Genomic DNA, 20,657 nt, shown 5'->3' on the forward strand with positions numbered 1-20,657 from the left:
GCTGCCTGCAACACGGGAGGGGGTGGGAACGCACAGGAGGCAAGGAGAGGGTACAGGAGGCGAATGAGCGGCACCAGGCAACTTCACCAGGGACCTCAGGACAGCTCCAGGTGTCCTCGAGCCAGGACGTGCCATTTCGGCGGCCCCATGTGCTGACTGACCTTTCCATCCACGCTGCTCAGAGCTGACGTGGGGAGGCGAGGTGAGGCTGGGCGCCTGCCCCTGCTCTGCAGCCCTCACCTCCTCCACTCTGGCCCACCAGGGACCCCAGCACAGGGTCCCAGGGGGCTCATTACCTCGGTCAGGAGAGGAGAGCGCCTGCTGAGCGCGCCGTTGCAGCGTGCCGGGTGTGCAGAGAGGCAATGGCTGGCAGTGCCAGCAGGGACACAAACTGAGTGCCTCCAAAGCCAGGCTCTTCTGCCGGCAACAGAGGCAGCAGGGGAGGGGAGCAGCTGCTTCCAGCGACCTTTGCAGTCTGGCGACGGCTCCTCTGCCAGCACTGGATCATCAGTTTGACTGCGCAGATCAATCAGGAGGTGAAATGGAAGCAGTTAGGCAAGGACAGAGCCCAGCCTGACTCTGCCCTTCCACAGGCCTGTGGCTTTCCGGGTCCCATATGCTCCCAGAGGTGCTTGATGAGCCGGTAACACTCCAGAGATGCACCAGATTTTCTCAGCTTTCCAGATCTTCCCCTGCTGGGGAGCCAACTCCCCATCTTCATCACTGCTCTGCTCTCCCAGGTACCCTAAATCATACACAGTCCTGTGTAACATCATTCACAGCAGCACATCAGCCTCCAGAGCTGCCCCAGATCCTCACTAGTGCCCTCTGAGACCTGGAGGACATCCTTCCTCTTCCCAGTGCTGTGATGTCCTTCCTCAAGCTCTGAGTACATGGAGGATGGGGAGGACTTTGGGCAAGCACATCTGCACCTCTGTCCCCATCTGCCCTTTCCCAAGCAGATGTGGCTTGTCACAGGCAGAAGTGTACACTGCCCACTGCAGCTCTGTCCAAGGAAGGGTGCTGGGTCTCGGATAGCGACAGGGGAGTGATTTGGACACGGGTCCTGAGCCCTGTGGAACAGCATAAGACCAGAGCTGAGCCAATGCTACGGTTCCCAAAGTAGCTCCCACCAGGAGACAGAGCTTTGCAGGGGAACTGGTGGGAGACGCAGGTGAGGTCTTCTTGGGGGACAAGAACTGAGCAAGGGAGGGATAGGTGAACACGGCACCTAGAGGTGCATGTGAGAGAGGAGGAAGATGCACAGAGAGGACCCCATGGCTCCTCCAGTGTGAGCCCACAGCATCAGGCAGCTCCTGCAGCCACAGCAGCCGCTTCCTCTTTGTTCCTCTCCTGAACTGCAAAGAAGTACGGGAGCTAATCTTTCTCTGACACTGACCTCTTGATAAGCTTTTGCCAACTCACGCTCTGGTTACTGTATCGCTGGGCGGACCTTACCCCAAGCTGTGAATGTGCACAGCGTGAAAAGCAGAGCAGCTGGCCACAGCAGATGATAGATATCCACCTTCCTGCGTGTCAAGGAGCTGCCATCAGCTCCCGGTAGAAATAAAACCCAGAGGAGTAGGTGAGAGTAACTGGCCATCCAGTGCCAGGGTGAAAACGCAGGTGTCCACAGTGGGAACAAAGCCATGGTTTTCCTCCTTCCAGCCTTCCCAAGATGCCTTTTAACTACAGGATGGGAACAGAGCCCATCAGCAAATGCACGAAGCCAGAAAGCAGCTGCAGACAGGGCAGTTCTGTGACCAGCCATGGCACATCCTCTTCATTCCCACAGGGCCAGGACACCCCTTTGGGTTTCATCTGAAAGGCAGCAGCCCCCAGTGCTGTGCTGGGACTGGGACTCCCAGACCAACCACTCTCCCAGCTGCCTTAGAGTTCTGTCTTTGACATTCAAGCAGCACTTTTGCCTTAGGATTCATCCTGCAGAGCTGCACAGGTAAGGGAAATAGACACTGTAGCAGCTTTAAATAGACCAGATCTCCTGGTTGGTGGTGTGTGGAAGGGGAGAACAGAAGCAGAAGTTTTCAGGGGTCCTGCGATGCACATGTGTGCCCATCCACAAGTTATTACTGTGATAAGCAGTCAGACACAGGGATGCAGAGCAGTTACTAACTTGTTCTCCCCATTGTACCGTGTTCTGTCACCCCTCTTCATCCCTGCAGTGTTATTATAATTCCTCACATCAGCAGAAGACGAAGAGGTAAAACCATCCATCTGTGGAGCAAGCACCCAGCGGTCATCGTGCGAGCCGCCAAAAAAAAAATCACCCCAATTACTCCACAGCGCCAGAAAGTCCCAGGCATCCTTCCGCTCCGAGCCTTTGAAATGTAAAGCTGCACTGTTCGGTGTCATTTAATTTGGAGCTCAGCCTCAGATCAGCAGAGCCTCGCTGAGCTTTAGGAGGAACGCAGCCATGCAAAATGTACATGTGCAAAACCCAGACGTCAGTGGCCTGGAAGACAAGCACACTCCCAGCCCCACCAGTGACTCCATTTTGTGGCCCCAGTGTCTCTCTTTTGCTATCCCAGTGCCAGAGGAGGCAGATCCTGTCCCAAAAGCTGTATCGGGGTTCTGCTCTAAGTCAGCGCAGAAACCTCTCTCCAGTTCATCTCTAGTACCCAGGAGAGGTGACTCCCCCTGGTCATCTCCCTTCTTAGGCAGGTTTGTTCCTCTCCTCTGTGCTGGAGGCACATCCTTTTTTGGACTACAGCCCCAGCCCTGCTACCAGCCCTGGCACAGCAGAGGCACCCTACTAAGGGAGAGCTGATCTCCAACAATCCCAGCAGAAAACATGAGCCCATGCTCAAGCCAGGCACAAGCCTCCACCTCCTCACTCTCACCACAGCATCAAGGAGCCCAGGAAAGACAAACATTGGGTGGGTTGGGGACAAAGAAACAGAATGGTGCCTTGGCAAAGCTGGAGGCACTGGTCCATCAGGTGCTGATCTGCTCTTGGGGGTACCTTCGGTGTCTTGCCATCACTAGGCACTGCACCAGATTCTGAGAGAAGTCAGCTCAAGGGTGACAGAGGACAAGCACTGACTCATAGCTCAGCCAGTCCTCAGGGAGCTCAGTCCACTCTGCCCACTGTGGTCTGACAGCAGGGGAATGAAAGGCTTTCCTCACTCCTACACAGTCAGGCGAAGCCAGATGCCCCCCCATCTGGGGCCAGATGATTACCCACCCAGCACACTGGCCACAAAGTAATCCCTGCCGGCCCTGGGCATGGGTGATGGAGTTACAAACTGCCAACATTTCTGTTAAAGGCTCTGATTTCCCCTGGTTTGGCTGAAGCACAGGCTGGAATAAGCTGCCACATGGAAAAGGCACAAAAGGAATCCTAGAGCTGAGGGTTTACAGGCAATCTCCAAAAACCTGCAAGCCAATAATTAGGCACAGCTCAACCTTCCTCTTTCATGGAGCTACAGACCAGGCTGCAAGCTGCAGGATTTGGCAGCATGATTTCCCACAGCCTGTTGGGACAACCTGACTTCAGCACTGGGTGTTTGCTCCTCAAAGCAGGATGGGATGTACTGCTTGTATGTAGGTGTGCACTGAACCACTGCACCTCCCTGTGCCCTGCATCCACTTCTCAAAATCTGTGAGTCCCTACAGGTCCAGGCAGAGAGACAGCCACCAGGCAACAGCACAAACAGAGGAAAAACACATGCTGAGCCCATGAAAGCCTCCCCAGGATGCGGGCACCTCCACACCTGCCACAGCCATGAGGACTGGCAGCTCTGGACACCTCCAGCCTGCTGCCTCCTCCCAGGGCCACCCGCACACAGTGGCATCAACTCAAACAGCATCCACAGGGCAGCAGCTGCTGCAGGCAGGCAGAGATGACAGGGGGTTGTGTGTGTGTGTGTATATTTATCTCCCTGTCGAAAGGAGACCCCGAGGGACTCCCAGTGTGACCCTCTGCTTCGGAGCAAACAGCTGGGCTCGGCTGCCCCTCTGGTGCTCCAGCCACCGGTGCAGCCCCAGAGCCTGAGCCTTGCCTATGGCACACAAGCTCCCAGCGTGAGAAGGAGCAAGAACCGACTTTGTTCTTTCATCCCTGTGATCCAATCACTACCCAACCCCGCGACTCATCCGTCCGTATTTTGACTCTGTGCAGAAGAGAAATGTTTTCGTTCTCCTGAGCTCCCCAGAGCGGGGCCTTTCCTATCCTTTTATACCTAACTAGAAACGAAAAAGTGCAAGTTAGTCATAGCACAATGGTCCCTTTTCTGGAGGTAAAAATGCCACTGCTTTCAAATGTATTATCTGCCTGCTCCACAGGTTTCAAAGTGGGAGCTTCACAGCCAGGGAAACTGGGGCAACAGCGTTTGTTGGAAAAGAGCAATATTTCTGAGGTGATTCGCATTTCATCAGGTTCACTTTGCTGCTTCTCAAGCCTGGCACAGCTGGCAAGGTCTGGCTCAGAGGGCTATGGGGAAGAACCTGTCCAGACAAAACTCATTAGATCCCAGCTAAAATAATTGCAGTGAGGCAGATCAATCTCATCCTTGAATTAATTGACTAGCTGTCAAGAAGGGAAGACCCCAAGGTTTGGGACACTGTCGCTGCTGGAAAGAGCAAGACACATCTCCAATGCCTGACAAAGAAAACCTTCTGAGCTGACTGCATCCTCTGGGATTCTCTATAAATACATCTGGGGAAAGCATACGTGCAGATTGAGTCGATAAAGAGATCTGACAGAAAAGCACTGTAGTATTTTACTGTCCCTCCTTGCCCAAGGCAAACCATTTCACTCCTTTCTCTCCCTCGGACAGCTGGATGAAACATCCTCGGTTTCCTCCACGAACATTAATCCTCACTGCAAAGGAGAGAGGAGAGCAGATCTTTGTGTTTGAGCAGATTCATCTCTGTAATAATTTTGCAAGGTTGGATAAGTCATTAAGAGGCTGCTCTCCCAGCTTCCAAAGCAGCAGCTGGGAGAGTGAGGCGGCTTCCTGCCATCTCCTGGGATGAAAATGCCCCCCAGCAGGACCACCAGCTAACAGCCAGCACTGGGCCAGGCTTTTGACTGTCAGGTCATCAGGGATGCCCACACAGTTTGGCATACATGGGAAGGCAGGTGCTAAAAGTTTGTTATTCTTCCAGGAGCTGCCTGGAAAAGGAGCTGGGATGGTAATAGGATCGAACTGCTGGATATACAGAAAAGCATCTACAGTGGCAGAGACCCAGGGCTGAGTTGCAAACTGGAACAACCTCCCCAGGGTTGTGGTGGAGTCCCCATCACTAGAAGCTTTCAAGTTGCAACTGGATGCTAGATAAGCTCCTCCACACTCCCTTTCCCAGAAAAGGCTGGACCAGACTCTTTTTCCAGGCCTCTTACAACCCGGTCTGTTCCCATTTTGTGAGCAATTAGAACTGGGGACGCCACGGTGGCCAGGAGCCTGCATCATACACCAGCTGCTTCCCTGGGATCAGGACTCTCCTGCCTGCTGCTGGGACAGATTCTTGCATGCAATCAACAAAAATTGGGGGAAAAAATGGGTGATTTCACACATGACACCAGCTGCAGAGGCAGGAAAGGAGCCTTTTTAACTACCAAAACTCAAAGCTGGTCAGCAAACCTTTTCTGGTCAAAGCAGCGATCCTGTCGGAGTTGCAGTTTCACACCTGTCCCCGTGCAACAGAACAGCAGAGCCAAAACAGAAGCCACACACCTGTGCTTGCAAGAAGAAAGGTGCTTGGAGGCACAAGGCCGAGGAGAAGCAGGAATAGCACTGGCACAGGCTGGGAAAGCAGCACACACCAGCCACCACTCACCGGTGTGCCTGGCACAGGTCGGCCGTGCCAGCGCTGAATATGAAGCACGGCCAGCGTTAATTCACCGCCTGCCCGCAAGGACCAGGGAGGAGTTGACAGGAGATGAGTAGTGGCCTGGGGCTGCCAGATTCCTCTGGAGAAATGGGGAAGTGGGGACGCCTGCTGCGAGTGGCAGGAGACGTGATGCAGAGCCCCGGATCCCATATGTTCCATTAGCCGCACAGGAGGAGCAGCTTTCCCCGCAGACTCAGGTTAAACGGACCTGCTCCGCTGCACGAGCCGACCCTGAGCACGGTCCAAAGGTCCCTGCGGCGTTAAACGACATTGCCCACCAAAACTCCCTTTCCCACCTGGCTCGGCTCCCAGTCCAAGCTCGTGGGCATCCTGCCCTCCCCTGCCCACTCCATGCTGAAGGCGAGGTCACAGGACTGAAACATCCTTGGATGGTTTTGTCGCTAAAAATATTTAATAAATAAAAGTCGCTGCGAATGCGCGAACTGATGTGATGTGACATGCAGCTGGGGGTTGCCAACCAGGAGCGAGCGGCCTTGCTGCAGAGAGAGCCCACTGAAAACCAGCTGTCAGTGCAGGTCAGCGAGAGATGAACGTGCCCGCAAAGGCATAGACACCTCAGGGTCCCTCTCCTCTTCCTGCTGTTGCACGTCACCTTTCGGACAGGCTCGAGCTGGAGCATCACGATGCCCACCCCTTGCCTGCTCCTCCCACCCAGCCCAAGATCCAGAGGTTCACTGGCTCCTGGCAGAGAGCATTTACCAACTAAAGGTGTTCTTCCCCAAGTCACTCCAGCGCTCATCCTCAACATCAGCCAGGCTGGTGGGCAATCAGGAACGATTTGTGAACAGTGCATGAGCCATGTGTGACCCGACCTACAGCCTGGCTTGGTACCCATTCAGAGGCTCTGAAAACACTTCCCCCCCAGAATCTGTATCCTTACTCCAAATGCCTGCCAGCCCAGGGCCCAGCAGCCTGTCACACTGTCAGCTCTGGTCTCATCCCTGCCATCAATATGAGTTAGACATGTCAAATTCTCTATGACTCTCTAGGACTTTTTTCGCCCGTTATTATTTGGTGTGAAAGGATCACTTACCAGCAGCATCAGGTAACCTCCTGTCTTCCTGGGAACTCTACAGACCTATTTCCAAGTGCACAGGGGCTTAAACTGAAGGTCATTCCACCCAGCCAGGCAGCTGAGGCACCACCTGTTCCCCCCAGCATCCTCTCTCTGTAAACCAATCCCCACAGTCATTTTGGAGCACGGGAAAAGGGCACGAGCTGGATGGAGAGCTCCATCTCCCAGAAAGCCACAGGAGTATTCTGCAGCATGACCCATTGATACAAGAAGGGAGACTTTGAGTGGCCTTGGCTCAGCAGGGGCTCCACCTTGGGCAGTGGTCTTCAGCCCATGGTCCTCCAGAGCTTGCAGGAGACCAAAGGAGTTCATGAGGACAAATGAAGCTGTGAGTGAAGAACAGCACCAGCAGAGAGGGCTGGGCATCTGTAGGGCTTCCTAGACCTCTGGAGGAAAATTCAGGCAGGAATTGATCATCTGAAGCTGCCACTGTGATGAGCTCTCATGCATGTGCAGACTGCAGCCTGGACGAGCTGGCATTTAAAAATGCTTCATGCACAGAGCCCGAAATAAATAAACTAAATCATCCAGGAGAAAGAATTTAAGTGGAAAAACATCCCAATAACTGAGCCCTTTTTGCAAATGTTTTACCAGCTCCCAACCCCCAATGCCAGCCTCCTGACACAGCCAAGCAAAAAAATCGCTTCGCTGTTTCGCCTTTAAAACACAAACCTGGAATGGGGACGTGGCTCCACAGACCCTCATTTGTAACAGCTGGGAGAAAAGGATTTTCCACAGATTTGAGCAAAGCCAGCAGCCTCAGCAGTGTGGTCAGGGGAGCAGGAGGGGAAAGATGAGGTGCAGCCATACTCACAAGGGCGCTGGGCACCAAGGACCATGTGCAGGCTCCCAGTCCCCCACAGACAGACAGACATCCACGTCACAGAGCTGTTTGGGGCACTGGGTAGAGGAGGAAAGTCTCAAGGATGGCACAGATCCCGGACATGTCAGCAGGGGAAACCACAGCAGCACCAGTGAGAAGGGAGGAGTTTTCACGGAGTATTTCTGTCCTGAATTTAGGACAAAGCCAGACGACACGGGCAGAGGATGCCAGTGAAATGTTTGCTCTTCCATGGGAAGATATAACACACGGCTCACAGGCCCAGATAACACACATTTCAACATGCTGAACTCCCCACTGACAAGCTTCCACATGTCAAAGGTGATCTCTGGCCAGCTGGAGATGCTGGGAAGTCCCAGGAGAGACAGCAGCCTGTACCTGCCAACATTCAGTGGGTAAATAGCTGACTCTGGCAAGCACAGGCTGGCCAGGAAAAGACTGAGCCAAGGCAAAATAAATGGATGGCTGCAACTGGACCAGATCACTCGGAAGCACAGGAAACCAGCATAATTAATGCCAACCAACACACATTTACAGCTGTCAGAACCTGTTGGTAAACATGATTTATTTTTGTGGGGAGGGCAGGCTTGACTGATAAACAAATCAGCACCCATGCCATTCAATCAGGCTCGGAGAAGAGGTAGGACCTGGCATCGTTTCCCATTTTTAATCGAGAAACTACAACTCCATCAAAGGACAGAGGCATGCACTTGAAGATGCTATTAGCTGGCTCAGAACAAACCCATGACAGGGGACAAGATCACCACCAGAGATCTGTGTGCCACAGCAATAAGATTACTGCTGAAATAAAGGATCCATTTGTGCTGCTGACAAGTCAGAGAACTTTCTAAGCTGAGAGCTGGTACAAAAAAAAAGTCCAAAAAAGAACCCAGGAATTAAGAGCAGAAAATATGGAAACCATTGGAAAATACGGCAGTGGAGGACTTTACAAGCTCTGTATATTTAGCTCAGCAAAGAGAGAGGCAAGAGGTGACTGCAGCCTAAACTGCCGTAGCTGACAAGTGGAACAAAGCTTGCTCCAAGCTACTGGTCAAAGGATTAACATGTTTCCCTGGCTGTGAACAGGAGCAAGTCATGTCTTTCTAGCACCTTGTGGAGCACCCTGCTCCCTCTACAGGGAGCCAAGGTGTGGAGGAACATGACAGCCTGTGTCAGGCAGGAGCCAACCTGAGAGCCTCCCAAATCCTCCCTGGCATCACAGAGCCCATATCAGCCACTGCTGCCCAAGATGTGCCCCGCAAAGGAGTGATTCACAACCCATGGAAGTGTGGAATGTGTGAATACAGAGCCCAGGGGAAGGAAAAAGGCTGAAGTTTTGCTGAAGTTGGAGTATACCTTTACAAGACCATCTAAAGAGGTGAAACTACAGTTTTCCAAGTTAGGCAGAGTCCAGCTTTGCTGGAGCTCTTCTTTGCTCCTGGGAGTCGAGACTGCCAGGTCTGACAGGCAGCTGTGTCATGGGGAAGGAGTGTACCCCCCCAAGGAAAGCAGGGTATACCTACTTGGAGACAGGGAGAGGCATCAGCAGGAGTTTTTAGGGAAGAAATGCTTTCAAGGGACACTCAATAACCCCAGTCTATGCCTTAAATAACCCGCACTCAGAGTGACAAGCCAGCAGGCTCTCCTGGGTCTCCCCAAAGGCGATTCTAGCTAGCAAGCTGCTGCAAACCTGCCATCCCAAGGGAAGGATGTCCTCTTACCTGCCAGGGATGGCTACAGCCATTTCCCCACAGATCCTGACAGCTGTGCCTGCACATGGAAATGCCAGCTCCCAAGCCCCACAAGAGCCAGGGGGGGAGGTGGGGGGAATATGGACAATACATCCTGCTCCAGCCAGCTCATCTCCCTTCCATCCCTTATGAAAGGAGACTCTGTCACCCTATTTCTTGTTTTTAATTATTGTTATAAATTTTATTTTTAATTTTCCCTATCCCTCTGAAGCAGCAGCAGAAACACAAAGCCCAGCCTGCTGAAAGCCGCCACCACTGCACCCTCACTGCTCAGGAAACACAGGCATTCCCAGTAACTTCCGCTCAGCACCAGTGAGTCCAGAGGGAGCCACATTCCTCCTCCATGTCCACCAGCCTTTGGGACTAGATGTCCCTAAGTTAACCTCAGGGGATGCCGTGGGAATGCCACTGGAGAGTCAGCTGTGGTGGGGCTTCCTCCAGCTCTGGCCCCAGATTTCCTCACTGTCTCTCACCGTCCCGTTCCCTCAGCTGGACCCCAAACCCTCAGCTCCTTCGCCCCACACAGCTCCCCTCCAGCCCAATTCTCCTCTCGTTCCTCTTCTGTATTTTTCAGCATCTCCAAAGCCTTCTCCACCCTCACTCCTCACATTCCACCCCTCTCCCTCCCTCCTCCAGTTTCTTCTCCATCCCCTGCTCTCTCACACCTCCTTTCTATGACTAGGCAGCCATGTCATCCTCCCTCCACTTCAGCTAATTCCCTCTCTCTCCATGGGAGCCAGCGTTTCATCTCTGCCACTGAGTCCCCTTTCATGCCTCCTGGCTTTTGCCATCCCACTCTCTTTCTCCCTGGGGTTGCTGGGAGGGGAGGACAGTGGAGGGACCCGCACCAGGGAGGCCTGAGCCCCGGCTCTCATTAGCAGCGCCCTTCTCAAAGCAGGCACAGCATGAAATAAATAAATAAAGCAAATCTCTGTCTCGCTGCTGTCTCGGGTTGCTTAAGGGAGCCGGGCTCTGGGGGTGGGATGAAGGATGCTATTTGGAGAAGCTGTCTCCATGGCAACCCCCATTCCCACCACCAAGCGGGCACAGGTCACCTGTTTCCATGAAAGTTTCCCCCCTCCCTCCCCATCCCTCCGCCCCGGGAAGTGCCGGCACAGCCCCAGGGGTGCAGGCAGTCCAGCCCGAGGGAGAAGCAGCAGCAATGCAGGAGAAGTGGCAGGGATGCTCCTGGCATGGCTGCAAATGGCCTCCAGAGTCCTCCATGCCTTGACTTCACAGTGGAGAAAGGCAGGGCATCCCCACAGTGCAGCCCACTGCCCCCTGCTCTACCTGGCATGGCAATCCCATTGGCCCCCTGCCTGTGTCCCCCCAGTCGGTGCCAGATGGGCAGGGGGCCATGCTCTGCTGCAGGACATTTGGACAGACACAAGCACACACCCTGGCTCACGTGCTGCTGGGACTGGGGCAGAGATCAAAATGCGTCCCCTCCCTCTGCACACGGCCGTGGGTCCTGCATTTTCGTAGGATTTCAGTTATTTTAACTCAAATTCGGCCGCTCCCATTAAACGCTGCCAGGTGCTCCCAGAACAACCCGTGGTTCCCTTTTTAGCTCTTAACAATTCCATCCCTCATGCGACAGATGCGCTGACGGGACCTTTCCCCAAGAAAGGCAGCGTCAGCCCGGCGTCGCCGAGTGCTCCCGCAGCCAACCTGATGCTCCCACCCCCGCCAGCCCCCTCCATGCCCGCCCGCGCATCCGCAGGGCTGGCAGCAGTGCCCGACACCCCCCGCAGCAAAACAGCCGGCACAGCTCCAGGGGGAGACACAGAGGATGGGAATGGGGAACTGGTTCTGCTCTCCACCCGCTCCCCAGCACGGGGGGCATGAGATGGTGGTCTCACCTACTCGTCTTCTGCCGGTACCAGCGGGCAGCTGCCGGCGGCCAGGGCGGCCAGGCAGGTCCGGCAAAGAACCCCCGGATGAAGTTCCAGGGTTGGCGCCCAGGCAGCCATCCTGCAGCACAGCGCAGGCTGGAGGGATTCACACGGTTCCCCCACAAGGCTGGGAGTTTCGCCAGGAAAAGCAAGTTTATAAATAGTGTGTTTCAACACGAACAAACGAAAGCGTCAGAACTCGACAGTCAGATAAGCCAAGGGCTGAGCGCTGGTCCCTCCACAGAATCCTCCCACACCAGGTAGGGCAGTCCCTTCCCTCTATCACCCAGCTGGCCAGGACCTTCCTTGCTCTTTGGAAAGCCTGGATCTGGAGGTGTCTGAGCCAGATGTGCTGCTTGGGAACACCCTTGCCACAGCTGGTCTGGCAGCAGAGCTGGCTTCAAAAAGACCAGAAGCAGTGGGGATGGCCACCTGCTCCACTCAGGGGCAAGGGCAAACACAGCTCACAGCAGCCAGCTGCCCGGCCAGGGCCAATGGCCACAAGTTTCAATGTATTACTTGAAACAAACTTTTCATAAGCCCATAGGCCAGAAAGTTTCTAAATTCTCCTCCTGTCCCTGCAGAAGACAGCTGCCCCACTGGTGAGGCTGGCACTCAAAACAGAAGTTCCATGGCACAAAGCATTACACCGAAGGGCACATACCTGCCAGATCCTAACAAGAAGAAAGAGACTCAAGGGGAAAATTAGCTTTTATCTCCGTGTTAAGGAGAAAAGCAGCAAGTCATTAGATGAGAACTTGCTTGTCGTAAACACAAAACAGCAGAAAAGACACCCCTGCGTCTACAGAGTGAATGGAAGGACATCCCTACTGGGGAACTACCTGCCAGATTGGAAAAGGAGGAGATCTTGATGGTAGTGCCCAAGGGAAGACATCAAGAGATGGCATGTCAGAGCAGCCACATCAGCTGTCAGGAAGAGAAGCCTCTGACAGCCCACCAAACATATGCAACGCTCCTCACGCCACACTCGCTTACCTTGATGTAAGTGTCAAGGGCTGGGTGGACACGGTTCACTGCCAGATGGATGGACAGCGGTGTGGTGAACGGGAAGGTCGCCATGACCACGTGGCTGGGAGCAGGGAAGGTGAAGATCTTAAAGCCGTACTTCTGGAACCGTTTGATCTGCTCTTCCGACGGCTTTGCATCTCCCTCGCTCAGGATTCGGCCTATGGCAAAGCGGCACTTCTCCGGAGACACCTGATGGAAGGGGAAAGGCAGACAGTGTCGGAAGGAGAGGCTTAATCTGGCCAAAACCTCAACCTGCTGAGCATGGAGAAAGGAGATCACTGTGAACCAAGGCAAATGCAATGGCCCAGCACACCAAAGCAGGTGTCTGCTCCCAACCAAGGCTGATCCAGGCCTAAATCATCTGCATTTCTCCCAGGTTAAGTGCACAGCCCAGTGGGGAAGGTGCTGCATCCCTCCTTGGAGGGCAGAGGGAGTTGCAGCAGAGAACTAAACCCCACCGAGCTGCTCACCCAAACCTGCCACAAGTGGCAGTCACTGCAGGAAGTTCTCTCCCGACTCCCCATCAGAGACCCGACTGCCGAGACGCACTCACCACCATCCCCATCTGCAGGACACCCTGAAACTCGGGGAGGGGGCTGAGAGATGTGACTACAACTTGCCCAGTTTGCTTCCACCCCATCCCCAAGGAGGTCACTGGACAGCCACCTGGACATGCCACCAACCAGCATGGGCCACTGGCACTACGCTGGAGAGAAATCCAGAGGCTGCTGGGTCCCTCCTAAGCAGGCACACTCAGTATGGCACTGATAGGGGTGGGAAAACTGAGGCAGGTAAGACTTGCAGGCAGCCACCAAGCTGTTCGTAGTAACATGAAGAGAAACACATTCACTTCTATCCTAGACCCCAACATCATGTGGAACCTAAAGCATGCTCTCTTTCCGAATTTGGGAATTCCTCCCAGTAAGACCAGGGGTGCAGGGCTCCCAGCCCAGAAACAGGGGTGCTCAAGGCTCTGCTCCCATCACAATCATGGCCCAAAGGACTTGGGCCATCTCCACACCAAAGCTGACCCAGGTCACAACTTTCATTTCTGGTTTTTAACAGAGTCCCACCACTTGAGTTCAAGCTGACCCACGTCACTGGGCAGGAACATGCACAGGAGAACCCAGCCACCTCCCCTGATACCACCTACAGGCACAAAGCTCTTGTCACAGAGCTCTTGCAGGGACAATGTGAAGCAGAGAGAGGATGCACACAAGGCCAGTGTGTTACCACTTCCCATTCCCACGCACTCCCACAAGGGCAACTCTGCTCTGTGCTTCCCAGTCTCATCCCTAACTTCACTGTGCTAAAGCTCACCAACGCCTCCTCCTGCACTGTAACTACTCTCCCCGCACTCCTTGCCCTGCCTTTCCCTTAAACACCTTTTCATGTCACACGGCAGGATCATCCTGGAGGGGAAACCCAAGCAGATGTAAATGGAAGGAAGAAAGCAGCCTGTGGAGCAGCATCCATGAGGTTGAGGACGCGCCTCACGGCTCGCTCTTGCCCTCCTGCGCTGCAAGAGGGAGCTGCAGACACGGCTGTGCCCAGCACTCATCCATGCTCCGAGCAGGGAAAGAGAAGTAGATCCAACCCAAAGATAGCAAGAGGCAGCAGTAAAAGGCATCCATGGGGAAAGGCCCAGGTGAATCAAGGAGATAAGGGAAATCTAGGTAAAATTCCTTTAAATATTCAATCTCCATTTATGTCCTGAGCAAAGACAGTTCAATCCCAGCCCCAGAGCAACTGTCATGACTGGAGCTGATGGTGCAGGCAGCACCACTGGGACCAGGTGCATTCGCTTCCTCCCTTCTCCTTTTACCTTTCTTTTTCATATTGTGCAGCCCCACAGGCACTTTCCCAAGGGCAGCAGCAAGGCAGATTTGCCTTCTCCCCTGCCTGGCAAAGCCCACCTCAAGGGAAGGAAGGAAATACTCCACTTAAAACCAGCCTTCCCCTAACAAATCTTTCCGGTAGGCAGGTGCTGATCAAAGCCTTTGTTCCCCCGAGCATCCTGACACAGTTCTGGAAATGATTAGTTAACCTATCTGGCAGCTTTGCCGACAGGAGCAAAACCCATTCCTGCATTCAGAGAGCATTTGGGCCTCATCCCTCCAACACTTGGGCACAGGCTGGTCGCTGAGCACGTGGACTGCAGGCAAAAGGCCCTGGCACGTGCCTACAGCTCTACATGAGCAGGGGCTTGGCTGGAGCTAAGCACAAACCCGCCCGCCACATCAGTCCTTGCTGAGGAGTTATTTCTGTTCCTGCCAAAGGTGAGAAAAGGAGGGAGAAGTCCTCTGGGCTGCTAAATATTAAATAAAAAGGAAAAAGGAAAAAAAGAAGTCCAAATTAATATTAATCTTGTCCATTAAAACACATAAAACATTGCTGGCAGCGGTTTGGCAGCACTCAGGCAGCGTCCTTGTGTGTGAATGTTGGAGAGCCAGGAGTCAGCAGGGAGACCTAGGGATGCTGGTGGCAGTGGCTGCCCTGAGACCTGGCATGACCCTGAGGCGACCCACACGTTCCAGGCCATAGGCTGCCCCAGCCCCACTCCCAGCAGGTGGACACTGCTCTCCAGCTCTGGCATTCCCATCCTCTCTCTCGGGCAGAGCTTGTTTTGACCATGAGTCCACCAGCACAGCAATTGCCCCGTAGCACCTTCCTGCCACTGTGCTGGGGGCACCAAACCCCCCAGGAGCCAAAAGCTGGGCTGGGGGCGGCTGTCTGGGCAGGGCCCACGGGCGCTCAGCCAGGGACACCTCAGGACACAGGCAGCACATTCTGCCTGATGACAAAAGGCCTATTTTTGGAGACAAGTCAACATCCGCGGCGGGTCGCCAGCTCTGGGCGGGCCAGCCCTGCCAAAGGGTGCTCCACTGAGGTCAGGAGAACGCTGAGAATGAGGAGGAAGAGGAGGAGGTCACATCTTCCTTCCAGGGGAAAGGCAGTCTGGGTGACTGATCCCACCCTGCTGAACCTCCAAGGAATAAGAAGCCAGCAGTGCACACCATCTGCCATGCCACCATGACTCAGTGGATAACATGCACCTGAGCCAGCACGCCAGGTATGAGCACTGTAGTCTCCAGCCAAGTGACCCACCCAAAACTGGCCCTTTCTTCACCTGCCCAGAGGCAAGACAGCCATCTGCCCAAAGACATCCTCACTCCCAGCACCCTGCCTGGCCTGACCTGCCTGTTGGTGAGACATGAATCTCTGCGGGAACCAATTCAGGAGCCACAGATCAGCCCGTGGAAGGTCCCACCAGCACCACAGGTGCTCCAGCACACCCAGGTGTGACACTGTGCTCAGGGATGGCAAGTGAGAGGAGGCTCCTGTCCCCAGGCAGAGCCAAAGGCACTGCAGTTACATCCTGCATGTCCCCTCTGTGTCCCAGCCACATCAGTGGCTACAGAGGCAGAAGGTTCAGGCCCATGTCACCAATGTCATGAGCAAAGGCAGCCCATCAGAGAAGGGCAAGGTCTGTGGGGCTGCCTGCCAAGCCTTAGAGGGCAGGTTAGTCTCCCACCACAAGGAGAAACAGCTGCTTTCAAAACCCTGGATGGTCACATGAAACAAGTTCAACAACCCCACTTTCTGCTCCAACGACAGGGATGAGGGCAGAGATGCAACAGATGCAGGAAAAGGTGAAAAAAGACAGGACCAGAAAGGGGAGGCAGCTTGATCCTGCACAGACAGCCCAAAGTTTCACAGTCAGGTAGGAGTTACTCCTTCCCAGCCTCAGCTGGTGCTACCAGGTAAAGCATTCCCTGTGCCAGCCAGGGCAAGCATTACACAGATACGGATAAGGATATTTGTGGTGTCTCAGCAGTACAGGCTTTCACTGGCCCAGGCTTTGGCAAACAAAGAGGTAAGGCACAACGCCTTTGCCCCAGTGCCAGCAGAAGGTCTGCAGGGCAACCACAGGCGTGTCCATATCAGGTCCCTGGAGCACAACAGCACCAGGAGTGGACACTGAACCCTTCCAACAGCATTGACTGCCCTGCTCCATCCCCAGAGACCACGGGGGAACAAACAGCAACGACAGGGTTCTCAGCTCCAGGCAAGGACCTCACTCAAGGACAAGCACAGAAAGCAGAGGTGGTGAAATGGCCACGCTGACCAAGTGGGTCCTCTCGTACCAGGCACTCTCCATGGCTCCCACTCCAGACATGACGCTTCTTTCAGAGAAAATGATCTAAGCATGCCTGGTTGGCCCAGCTCATCCCTACGGGAGGAGTCCTCTTTGCCATCATCCTTCCCAGGCCAGGAAGAGGCACCATAGTGTCTTCTCTGCCTCCCATGACCCATGAAGGCAAAGATAAGTGAGCCCGTCACAGGATACAAAGATACAAGGTGGCTGAGCACACCAGGCTCCACTGAGCACAGCCAAGCTCAGGCTTTCTCACCTCCAATATCTTCCTGTCACACTTCTCTCAGCATTACATTTTCATGGACAAGTTCCCTCGAAGCAGGTCCAACACTTGGGAGCACCATCTTGCAAGCCACAAAACAGGGTTCCTAAAACAGGGTCGGCCACTCCCAGAGCAGAAACACTGGGTGAGAGCTATCAGCCCAAGCACTATGCCCTGTGCCAGACGCAACACACGTGCCCAAGCACACATGCACAGCTGTTGGCCACTGTTATCCCTCCTCCCCACAGATTCCTCCACGGTCACGCTAGCTACTGCAGAATTACTGGGGAGCCAGGCTGTCTGCCCCAGACAAATGCCCACATGCCATAATTTGGAAACCCCCGTGTCACCCATCCTCACCCCCCGGTGAGTTCTGATGCCCTTCTGTTTGTTCCTGATCTGGGATTGTTCCCAGCAGAGTATTTCTCTCTGGCTGACAGCCATCAGGCAGCACGCTTTCTGCTCACCTCTCAGCCCGGAGAGAATCATGGAGCAACTGTTTCATCAGACAGGAGCCCTCAGCACGCAGCACCTGAGGTTTCACTAACAATTCCCAGGAGATGGAAGAACTATAGGGAAGCTCAAAAACACATGAGAGCACTAGAAACAAGAGAAGGAGTATGGATGAGAATAGACTGACTTGAAGAGACCACTTGCTTTCAACCACAGAGCTGCAAGTTCCAAAGGACTGCACTTCCAGCAGCCAAGGAATCTGTCAAGGAATGTCTCATCTTGGGGTCACAAACACTCCCCTCTGCTCCACAACCAGCTCCATTATCCTGCTGATAACTTATACAGCAGAGGCTATCAGAAGACAAGCTTTGCTGGCCCAGTGGCTTCCAGTCAGGGTTATCCAAAAACCCATCTGCTTTCAGGTCCCTTTCCTCACAAAGCATCCTCTGCAGACCTAGGAGACCTTTGTGAACCCCAGTGTCCGAAACGTGATCTGGGAGCACCTCAAGCTAAGAACCCGTGAGCTGACTGTGGGAGCCCGTGGCCTCCCTGGGCATTCCTTACCGTGTGAGGGTTGTCATAGTAGACACCGATGGAGCAGAGCTTCGAGGAGATGCTGCAGCCGTCCGTGAAGAGCTGCCCGGACTCTCCATAGGGGCCCACCCTGAACTTGTAGGCCAGAGTCATGGTGCCGACGGGGGGGGAGCCGGCGCTCACAACCACCTCGGTGAAGAGCCCCGAGTACACGACGAAGCCGAAGACCGTCAGCAGCAGCAGCACGACCAGCGCCGCGATCAGCCCCAGGAGCACCCAGTCGGTCATGATGGACACCTGGTGTGCCATGGTTCCTGATGCACTGGCAGCAAGGGCAAAGGAGAAAAAGGAGGGCAGTCAAGCCAGCACTTGGGCAAGCAATTGCTTTCTGAAGTTATTTATACGCAGTAAAATGCACTCTCGTTTAATTCCTCTGATGTGTGAGGCTTGAAAGGAGTGGAAACCCCCCAGAAGCCTCCTGTATATTAGTCCCATATTGCATCAGCCTGTTCCAATTGGTCACCAGGTACAAATTATACTGCTTCAGTGCCTCTTGGGAATAAGGTGGTTATGGAGGGAGGACAGAGAGGCACCATCCCCATCTCCTCAGAACTGCTCAAGTCCAATTTTGCATCCAGGAGAGACCAAAAACTACCCTGGGAGCCCGCATCACCCAACAGGTAACAGATACACAGGATGGGGCTAAGGATCAGGGGATCACAGTAAAATAATTTATCATTTAGATACCAGGACCAACACTGTGACCAGGGAAGTATCTTTGTCAGTAAATCTGGAAGGCCAGGCCTTCCTTCAATGATTCAAATGAGGACCACACCAGTTCAGAACTAAGCCCTGTATCCAGACCCAAGTACCCAGAGATGCTCAGAGAAAGCTGAAGACCCAGCTAGAAAAAGCATCCCCAACACACTCAGGTGCAATGGATTACCAGTACTCTTTTTAGATGGCTTTTTTTAAACTAGAAGAGTTTTTATAACCCCAACAAAGGCTTCCTGTTTTGTTTGGCATCTTTTCTCTTGGGCTGACTGTGGGACACAGCAGCCTGGTGGGTGAATGCCTCCTGCTTGTTTTCACCCACCAAGTGCAACCACTCTGGGGAGTTGCAACCCAAACCATTTCAGGAGAGTTGTTTGTGTTTTATACTCCCTTGAAACACAGCTCTGCCCACAGGGACTGGCTGCAACACTCCCCTGGGACTTTCACAGGAGACAGGTTTGGAAGCGAACGCTGAAGTAAACAATTCACCTTTACCTCTGTTTTATAAACACACTTTGTCCACAAAGAGTCATTCACAGAGGCTGCTGCTTGTTCGCTCAGCTTTATGGCAAGAGAAAAGCCACATCCTGGTAGGAAGCGCAGGCGGCTCCGCTCTGCTCGGTCCGAGCAGGCAGGGGGATGGCAAAACCAAGCCCTGGCACCGGCCACACTCCTGGGCCTGGCATCGTCTCACACCGTGACCCCACTCACCTGAAACACCAGCTCAGCTCAGAAACACTTCACGGCATCCACAGGGGTGCAGGATCTTCGGCGCTGCGGCAGGAAAAAATAAGTATCATTCCTTCCTCTCAGACTCACGAGACCAAAAGCAAAACCAGCCACGGCAGAGCAGCCGAGAGGCGCCCGGTGGCCTCGGAGCTGCTGCCCAGAGCAGGGGTGTCCCGAGGAGCACCTGCTCCTGCAGGATCCCCCAGGCCAAGGTTTCTTCCCAAAATTCTGCGGCTGAACACACGGGACACCGACAAACACGGAAACGGGAAAGGGACGGCGAAGGAGGACGATGTCCTGCAGCCACCCTAGCCCGGCCGTCCCCGGGGACACCTGAGCCGCACCGGGACTGCTCCCGGGTGCCCTGGCAGCGGAGCGCTCCCGGGGGGGACTCACCGCTCGCGGGGGGACACACACAGCGCTCCCGGGGACACACACACACACACACACAGCGCTCCCGGGGGGACACACGGCGCTCCCGGGGACACACACACAGCGCTCCGCAGCTTCCCGGCTCCTCCCTGTAACCGACACAGACCCGGCACCTCCAATCACGGCCCCGGTGGCTCCCCCGAGCCGCCGGCCCCACGCCCAGCCCCAGGGCCCTGATGGCAGCCGCCCCGGAGGAGAGCGGGATATTTTGGGCCGTTCTTCCCGGTTCCCGTGGCTCGCTCCCCACCGGCACTGCCGGCTGCCCCCCGCCCTCCCCACGGGCAGCGGAGCGGAGCCCCCCGGCCCCTGCCCCTGTCCACCCCCCGCTGCCCGTGCCCGGCGGAGGGGAGGCTCTGCCCTAAGCGGCCCCGCAGCACGGCCTGCCCGCCGGGACCCGCAGCCCTGGGCCGCGCCTGCCCGCGGGCAGCGCCCTCCGCACCGGCACCGGTGCAGCCGCCGCCGCGCCCACCACCGGGGCGGTGAGGGACCCGGCCCGCGCCCCCCCGGCGCCAAGCAGGCCGCGGCCTGGGGGGAGACCGGCGCGGCGCTGCCGGCCCGGCCCCGCGGGGCCCCACGGCTCCGGAGCCGCGGCGATGGCGGGCGGGGTCCCGGCGCCCCCCGCGCTCTCACCCGGGGCTCCCGGTGCGGCCGGCCCGGAGCGATCCCGGCGCCGCCCCGCCCCGCCACCAGGGGGCGGTACGCGCGGGACCGGGGGCGGGGCCGCTGGGGGGCGGGGCCGAGGTGTGGGGACTGGGGCGTGGCTTCTTTAGGGGGCGGGGCCGGGCACCCCGAAGGCTCGCGCCCCCCTCCGCGGCAACGCCCCGAGAGAGCGCGCCCCCTGGCGGG

At 55.3% G+C, this 20,657-nt stretch overlaps 1 protein-coding gene across 2 annotated transcripts in view; it reads right to left on the reverse strand.

The window, feature by feature from the left end:
• TEX264 (testis expressed 264) overlaps positions 1-20,511 on the reverse strand; it is a 37,438-nt gene extending 16,927 nt beyond the window's left edge. The window contains exons 1-4 of one of the 2 annotated variants that reach the window (XM_027886225.1): positions 20,442-20,511; positions 19,362-19,424; positions 17,907-18,198; positions 12,436-12,657 (exon numbers count right to left, since the gene is read on the reverse strand). In XM_027886225.1, coding sequence (XP_027742026.1) covers positions 12,436-12,657; positions 17,907-18,185 — 501 coding nt within the window. In that variant the 5' untranslated portion in view covers positions 18,186-18,198; positions 19,362-19,424; positions 20,442-20,511. Of the gene's footprint in view, positions 1-12,435; positions 12,658-17,906; positions 18,199-19,361; positions 19,425-19,563; positions 19,724-20,441 lie in introns of those variants that run through there. The other variant, XM_027886226.1, reaches the window with a different exon arrangement.
• Positions 20,512-20,657: the final 146 nt, after the last annotated feature.

Source organism: Empidonax traillii, unplaced genomic scaffold, assembly GCF_003031625.1.
Source record: "Empidonax traillii isolate 1590-97213 ecotype Southwest subspecies unplaced genomic scaffold, ASM303162v1 scaffold182:size1009393, whole genome shotgun sequence".
Lineage (NCBI taxonomy): Eukaryota > Metazoa > Chordata > Aves > Passeriformes > Tyrannidae > Empidonax > Empidonax traillii.